Source organism: Gekko japonicus, unplaced genomic scaffold (assembly GCF_001447785.1).
Source record: "Gekko japonicus isolate JY-2015 unplaced genomic scaffold, Gekko_japonicus_V1.1 scaffold46, whole genome shotgun sequence".
In the NCBI taxonomy this organism is placed as follows: Eukaryota; Metazoa; Chordata; class Lepidosauria; order Squamata; family Gekkonidae; genus Gekko; species Gekko japonicus.
Genome location: NW_015169173.1, coordinates 1,452,712 through 1,461,413, shown reverse-complemented (window position 1 = coordinate 1,461,413; position 8,702 = coordinate 1,452,712). Strand labels below are relative to the sequence as shown.

The 8,702-nt window shown below is 41.1% G+C and overlaps 1 protein-coding gene across 1 annotated transcript in view; it reads left to right on the top strand.

Moving 5' to 3' along the window:
• Nucleotides 1-3,335, top strand: part of CCNJL (cyclin J like) — a 33,257-nt gene extending 29,922 nt beyond the window's left edge. Inside the window, 3 exon segments of the mRNA XM_015415874.1 lie at nt 2,389-2,668; nt 2,670-2,767; nt 2,816-3,335. Coding sequence (XP_015271360.1) covers nt 2,389-2,668; nt 2,670-2,767; nt 2,816-2,876 — 439 coding nt within the window. The 3' untranslated portion in view covers nt 2,877-3,335.
• Nucleotides 3,336-8,702: the final 5,367 nt, after the last annotated feature.

The window sequence follows — 8,702 nt, the reverse complement described above, 5'->3', positions numbered from 1 at the left end:
CTTCTTCTTCTTCTTCTTCTTCTTCTTCTTCTTCTTCTTCTTCTTCTTCTTCTTCTTCTTCTTCTTCTTCTTCTTCTTCTTCTTCTTCTTCTTCTTCTTCTTTTCCAATGCTATAATATCTTGTTTGAGATGCAGTGACCAGAACTGTACACAGTATTCCAAATGAGGCCACACCATAGATTTATACAGGGCCTTATTGTACCAGCTGATTTGTTTTCAGTTCCCTTCCTAATAATCCCCAGCATAGCATTTGCCTTTTTTATTGCAGTTGCACACTGAGTCGACATTTTCAGTGAGTTATCTACCATGACTCCAAGGTCTCTCTCCTGGTTAGTTACCACCAGTTCATACCCCATCTACATGTATTTATAGTTGGGATTTTTGGCTCCAGTGTACATTACTTTACACTTGCACACGTTGAACTTTATTTGCCATGTTGATGCCCACTCGTCCATCCTCAACAGGTCCCTCTGGAGTGCCTCACAATCTTCCCTGTTTTTCACCATCCTGAACAACTTGGTGTCATCTGCAAACTTAGCCACTTCACTGCTTACTCCCAACTCCAAATCATTAATAAACAAGCTAAAAAGCACTGGACCTAGTGTTGCCCAGCAAGGAGCTTTGTGCACTCTTATGGACATAAATGCACTGTGTATAAAATGTGCAAAAGGGACTCTGATGTAAGGTGACCAGATTGTGATGCCAGACATGCGCCAGCAGTACCTTGAGACGATGTTCCTGTGGTTCTCAAGGTTGCCCCGTTCCCAGATGTATCCCTACACACATGAAGCACTCCAAAATAGCCATCTGCAATTGCAGTTTAAATCGTGGACTCCCGATGCCATTAGGGGAGTCCTCCTTAATCACGCAGACAGGCAACTTCCCCCCCACCACCACCACCACCTTCTCCGCAGGGAAGGCACAAAAGACTTGCCTTTCACTTGACAAAGGACTTGGCCTTAATCCTCTCAAGGAAACGGTACCTGGCTGAGGAAATGGACTTCAATAACAACAGGCGCTAGCCGATGAGTCATCCTTCCCCTCGAGGTGTCTCAACCACAGACTTAGAGTTTAATATTGACCAACCCTTTAAGCCCCCCATCCCCATTGCGGACGTGACTTTTTGGAATGGATCACAAGGGGTTGTCTCAAGGGAGGTGGCCAGCAAAGCCCTCCCCCCAGAGCCCCCATACAAAAGTGGGCACCCAGCAATGTGCTCTCTCTCTCTCTTTTGCCCTCTCTAAACCCCTCTCTTGCTCTCTAAACTTATCCTGACTCTAAGACTTTTGGACTGCAGCCAAAGTCTCCACGTGTTTCTGGCCGGTTCAGAACACGATCCCTATTTCCTGTTAGTCTCCCCTATTTTTCCATTTGGATACATCATCACACCAGACAGGTAACTATTGCCCCCCAACGATATCCTGCTCATGCGAATGTCTCTATTCTCTATCTAATTTTCTTAGAAGCTGTGTAACTGTGTGCTTGTGTTTTGTTTGCTTGTAAAGAATCTACAGTAAAGGAATCATTTTATAATGAAACTAGCCTCCGTGTCTATTTCTGGTGCTTCTGGAAGAAGCGGGACCCCTGTATATAATGGTGTTTGTTTCCTTATTGCCTATTGCTATTTTGTAATATCTCATATTCCTCAATATTGATAATAACTCAGAGCAATCAGGCTAACACTAGTACCGAGCCCTGTGGTACCCCATTGCTTACCACCCTCCACTGTGAAAACTACCCATTTATACTCAGTTTGTTTCCTGATAATTAACCAGTTTTTAATCCACAAGAGGACTCTTGTCCCATGACTGCTGAGTTTACTCAGGAGCCTCTGATGAGGAACTTTATCAAAAGTTTTCTGAAGTCCAGGTAAACAACATCTACTGAGTCATCCTTGTCCAGGCTTGTTTACCCCCTCAAAGAACTCTAAAAGGTTAGTGAGACAAGATCTTCCTTTACAGATTCCATGCTGATTCTTTTGTTCATCAATGTGCTTACTAATTCTATCTTTAATAACGGATTCCACAAACTTACCCAGTATCGATGTTAGACTGACCAGCCTGTAATTTTCTGGATCTCCTCTGGAACCCTTTTTAAAGATGGGGGTTACATTAGCTTCCTTCTAGTCCTGCAGAGCCATTACAAGGGGTCTGCAAAATCATATGCACGCTAAGCATTGTCATTTTGATCTTGTGATTTTCTCAATCAGCACATACTAGTAGTACAATTATCATCATGTAGTAGCATCTGCAAAAAATTTTGATATTAAAAAGGCTTTCTTATACTCAAAAAGGTTGGGAACCACTGCCTTGGACGATAGCAAGAGATTTCACTTTCCTGTTACCACACCTGTTTTCATTGGTTTCTTTTGGCTTTTTGTCTTAACAGAGCTCACAACAAGGACATCAAAGAAGCCAGTAAGGATCAAATGACACTCCTACAGCAGCAGCAAGTCATGGAAAGCTTAGTCCTGCAGACCCCCACGCAAGTCCTCTTTCAGCAGTCGAGACATCACCCCATGACACAGCACTCAGCACTCCTCTCGCAGTTCCACTCTCCAATACAGGATCTGTGCTCTGCTTACCGAGACTCTTTACAAGCTCCACGACCTAGTGACCTTGCTTTGGGGAATGCCAGTGATTCACTGTGCTCCTTCTCCACCTTATCCAGCCAGTTTTCAGCCTGTTGCGCAAACCGTATCAATTCAAGGGCCTGTTACTATGCAGGTTGCCATTTCCACAGAGCCTAGGCACTGCCTCTCTCTGACATATGGCAGCAGTTCAGCAAGCATCATTCATATGCAGCCGGTCCTGACATATGGCAGCAGTTACTTCAGCAAGCATCATTCATATGCAGCCGGTTGTTTTGATGGCTGAAAGGTAGCAAGGGGAATTCGTCTTCCATACCACTGAGGTTCTGCTTCCCATGCGCACACCAGGTGCACCTACCACATAACGAGAGTTCCATCCTAAAACTGCTTTGCTGGAGCTGAACCAGCCTATCAGCAAAGCTGGGTTTTGCTTTTAAAGTTCAAAATGTGGATGCCACTCCTGCAAGAATTAACTTGGCAGGAGCAATCCTTATGAAAAGAAGTGCAACACTATACCTCACTACTGTTTCAACATGGCTTCATTAGATATTGGTGGATGGATGGATAACATAATTTTCCTTTTATGATCCTTCCATACAAGAGGCTTCTATGTACTAGGAAGAACTCTTGAGTTATACAATGGTTCTTTTGGATAAGGAAACATGGGGAAATTTCTGATTATCATTCAGTGTTCTTGTTATAAGATGGTGGCAGTTCTTAACACTGGAACCTGTTGTAGATACCTCACAAATTTTTTTCAGTCTGTGAAATTTTCATGAAGAATGTTCCTTCCCTTTCTTTGACCAGATGTTTTACAGATTGAGATGTTAAAGCGTAACATAAATATGGAGAATTGTCAGCCATTTTTGGCCTTAACTTTTCTCTTGATGTGGCATTAGTAGACAAAAACCCAACTTAGTCACATGTTTATAGTTCGGTTTTTTTCTTTAAAATGCAATCTTAAATTACCTCTGAATATTTAAGATGCTGCTTGCTTTAAGTAACAAAAGTATCATTTGTCTAAGGAACTTGGTTTACAATTTATATCAGGGATCAATGTTTACTTGAAAATAAGTCCTTGGGGAAAAGTGATGTATATTGAGGAGATTGCTAAAAGGCAGCATAGTATGGTTAATCTTGTAATCTGAGTTAGTAATGGTAAAGATTGGGCACAAATGTATGTTGAAGAGAACCTTTTAAGTTTCATAGGCAAAAGTGTCGATAAGGTAAAAACTGGTTGGACTTAACCCCCGTTTGCAGTCCTTGAACCACTAACTCTGTATTAATTCCATAGACATCTAGTAAATCTGGGCTGAGGCTGTAGACTGTGGCTTAGTTAAAGTACCACCATTCATAGCAGATCTACTGCTAAAGCTTGAAAGACTTGGTCAACTCAGAGAGAGAGACCTCCTACTGTTATTGCCCAAAGTGTGATTTCTCCTGTGCTTTCTGTTCTAAACACACTAGATGGGCATTAGGATGGAACTGCCCATTACAAGGGTAGCAAAGGGTTCCCCGCATTGTTTGTTCCTTGTAAGACAGATGTGGGCGGGGGGGGGGACTGGATGATCATCAGGTGAGAAGAGGTCTGCTTAACACTTGCTAAACCAGTTTTTCTCAGCAGATGCCTACCAGGGCTTTCTTAATTTCTCCCTACTCTGAAGCAAGCTGGACTTCAAAACTGGAATTGAGCCTGGCTGGGGGGGAGAACAGCATTTGCAGAGTAAAGTCAGTGAACATATGAAGGGTCAAGTTTCTCTGCAAATGGCCCCCTCCACCTGAACATTTGCTTTACCTCCACAAATGCAGATGTGAGAGTATTCTTGTGTCACACTGACATGTCATTCTGCCCTAAATCCTGTGGGTTCACTGGAGCGTAGTTCCTCATTGGATCATGGCCTTGACAATTTTGGTGTGATTAAGCTTCACCCTGTGTCACAAAACATTTGAACATGTCTGCCAGAGTGTGACATGCTCACTTGATATGCAGCTATTATTCTGCAGATCCTGAAAGCCAGTATTGTTTGTCATTGAGGTTCTCAGAACTGCCGACCAGACTATGTGCAATATACGTTTATTCTGTCTAGTATCCCATGAGTGTAGTGATAGGATATGGGCTGTTTTGCTTTAATTTATATATATATGATGGAGGAATGAGTTGGTTTTTAAGATGAGGGAAAACTATTCCCTGTTCGGATGAAGCTTGCTATTCAGGGATTGACAAGATTCCTAAAATATGTTTCAGTCCAGGCATGATACACCTTAAAATAACAAAACATGTAACAAGATAGAGTTGGGTTTTTTATCTTTTAATGAAATCTTTGTTAAAAAATAGAGTAGTATCTGGAGATTTGTGTCTTTGAAGATTGTGGGGGGGTTTGTATTTATATGTAACTATTTCTACAAGATCTTGTGTGTTTAAGCAGACTTTTAACCACGTGATTGTGTAAAATATCACCTGGGAAGCTCTGGCTGAGGAGGCCCATATGTTCTTATTAAATCCTACTGAGGAGGCTTTTTGTGTTTCAATTCTGGTCACCTTTCCATCTTAGGGATGGTTATTCAATAAAAAGCACAAAATGCTAATATAATAGGCTTGTTGAATTTCTTTGTCTGCTCCCAAGAGAGAAAGGATCGGCACACATTTGTTCACACCCACAAAAAATAAATGTTTCTATCAGGGCACTCATAGCTTTCTTAGGGATTTTAGTATTATGCCTCTTCAAAATTCAAAAGTATTTGCAGGTGCACAGAACCCAAGGTGAGCTTTACTATTGCTGAGATACAATGTACACCTAAAAACATTGATGGCATGAAGTATTTCGGCATCAAGGAAGCCTGTAATGGGCCGTCCGGCCAAGCGGTGGCAGTGCTGCGCTGCAACTTGAAGCAGTCCGGAGAAAGCTGACGGCTTGCATGCCGAGGGTTGGAACACGTCTGACCTTACAGCTGAACAAAACTCCCCGTCGGCTGCGGTGTGATTTAAAGATTATATGTTGTCCTCCCTTACCCCTTGAATCATTGTTAGTCCCGTGTGTATTTGAGTAACTGTAAATCGCTCAGAGCCAGCAAGCTCTGCAGGATTGAGCGATTAATAAATTTAAAGATTATTATTATTTATTTTATTTTGAAGTCCGCTTTCTCCCCACTGCTAGAAGTTAAATCATTTTCACAATCTGAATCTAAACATGTTAGTTCAGATGTAAAATTGATCTGATTACATTGAGTTTTGCTCCCAGCTTGGATCCTGCATAGCGTTTCCATGAGCGGAAGGATTTCTGCATTGTGAGCTGTTCACTGGAACACATCAATCAATCAATGTTTATTTACGGTCCAAGACCAATGATCAATGAAATACATATTCATTAGGTACAAACAAATTTGCTTTCAGCTTAAAGATATTTAGACATACAACCTTAAAATCATTCAAAGTTTAAAAATCCATTGTATAAAAATTATAAAATATCTACGACTGAACTAATTATGAGTTATGTGGAAGGTAGATAAAGGTTATGCTTGATCTGCTTTGTTGTGGAATTTTACCAGATGTGCACAGAATTTAGCAGATTGTCAGATTTGCTGATTTTCCTCTTATCAAAAGTCTCTCAAGATTGGCACTATTTGCATCAACTGCTGGTCTATCTAAGGGGGGTGATAAGCTTGTCCCTGTAAGCTTGATGAAAAGTACAGCAGAAGAACATGTGGAGCATCGATTCCCCTTCTCCCATAGAACATGGGCAGCACCTGTCTTCATATGATATCTTTCTATATTTCCTCACTAGGGCCTTAGAGGGAATAGCCTCACAAAGAGCCAAGGTAAAAGCTCTTCTGTAGGATGGCACATCCATATAAGTCAGGTATTTAGCCATATTCGTTACATATCTCGAGTCATTGTGGGCCAGGAAGGAGCTCAATTTTAATCCCACTGGAACACATGCTCAGGTTTGGTTGCTAAGTGATAGAGCAAGATTGAGCCCCAGCACATGGCTTTTTTGAAATGAGACAGGGCAGCATTTCAAAATACTCCAGTTTTTCTTAGGGGGGGAGGGGGACTTGACAAACAGAATATTGTAGCCTGATCTTTCTTAGGAGTAAGCTCTTCTGCTCCCTTGCAATATGCAATTTGAATAATTCTGGTCATGTAATACGTAGGTAGGTTTGTGAGCACAATTCTGGTTCCTGACAGTGATCAACACACTGAAAAGACTCAGTCACAGGACATCCAGATGTTACTTTTCCAGGAACTTGGAAGTTCATACAACGTACTGGAGACTAGTATCACACCTAATCATGTTCCCTGTTTGCAATACTGTACGGTGAAAATTGGAGAGTGGAGCCAATGATACAGTACAGTCATATTTAAAGGCTCTTGCCTTCTGTAGGAAAAAGATCCCACCATTTGCATCTTTCCCCATGCTATGGTTGGTTTGGCTGTACAAAAGCAGCATTTGATGTCAAATGACATCCGTAGCAAGTTGTATATATGAAAAGAGTTGTTCCACAAATACAAGATCTGATGGTCTAAACTCTAAATCATGTATTAGATTAAAGAAAACAAGGCATGCCTTTAGGGAATGGGGGCTGTAACAGACATTAAATGGTTAATGCTTTAATCTGGTCTGAGAACCCTGAGTGTGAGGGGATTAAAATGGAATTGTGCAGTTGAGAGTGGAGTGAGATCACTGAAGGAGAGAGCTAAGCAGAGTGAAAGTATCAAGGAGGATCCTGAATTAGGGAAGTGGGACAAGTAGCCCTTCCCTGAGGGAAATAGCTCTTAGTAAAGGGGGCTGACTCCTATCAAGTGGTTAATGAGGAAAATTGGAACTGGTGTGAATGTTTCTGCCTTCACAAACTTAAGCACTTTTGAGATGAAAAGGCTTATGCTTGTTTAAACAGCAACTGCCAAGAGATCTCTCTCCAGTTTTAAAGACCTGACTGTATAACTAGTGACTTGATTGTGACAACCTATCTGTTGTTTATACAAAGTTACTTACCTCATTCCTGTTGCCTGTTCACCTTCTAAGTCCTAAACCTAATACCTATCTGACCATTTCCCCTCAAAGGTGAAATAAAACAGTTTATTAGTTTTGAATTACCATCAAAAGAAGAATTTTAGTTGTCCCTCAGTTCCCTAGGCTGGGTCAGCATATATATACATTTAGACAACCAGGTGGGACAGACAGAAAAACAAAAAAGAAAGAAAAGGCGCTGCTCAGCCAAGAAAAAGATAAAGAGAAGCAGTGAACACCACAGAGGCCAATAACAACAGATATTCTTGAATATATTGCATGCCACAACTGTAGCAGTTCTGTTTTAGATGGTATCAAATAAACTGGAGTGCACCTGTGTGGTGTACCTTAATTCTAGATGCATAGCCAAGTGCTAGTCTGTAGCAGCAAAATAAAACACGAGTCCAGTGGCACCTTACAGACTAACAGCATTTATTCTGTTATAAGCTTTTGTTAGTCAGACCTGACTACATCAGATGGATGTATGCTTCAATGCATCCGATGGGAAGTAAGTTCTGTCTCATGAAAACTTATGACAGAATAAATGCAGTTAGTAAGGTGCCCCTGTACTCCTGTTTTGTAATGTTCCTTGTACCATGAGTGTTGTGTACTTTGTTTTCATAATGTGTGCACTGTGTAAGAACCATGATTGACCTACAATATCCACATGTCGAGAGGGATGGAGGAGTGTAGCACAGTCTCATCCTGCATTCTGGAGTTGCTGATTTGAAATTATGTTGTGCAGCTCCTTCACACTGGGTTTCCCCAAAAATAATGTCCTAAGTTTTCCTGAGCACTATTTGAATGGCTAAGGCTTCCAGCAAGGAGGTACACAGGTAAATAAACAGGTGTAGCTGAAGATGGGAAATGAGTTGATTCTCCCTCTCATTTACTTACAAGAAAGTTACAGAAATAGACAAGTAGTCTACTTTTCATGGTCCTTGTATTTCTCTGATATGTAAACTAAGCCTATTACTCATTAAAATGTATTTTATTTTTAGGAAAAATGAAATAGACAAGGAACAGGTTACTTATATCACACTTTATTCCTCATTTTCCGTTATGGCTAAGGACTTGGGTATTATTCCTTCCCTGTCATCTTT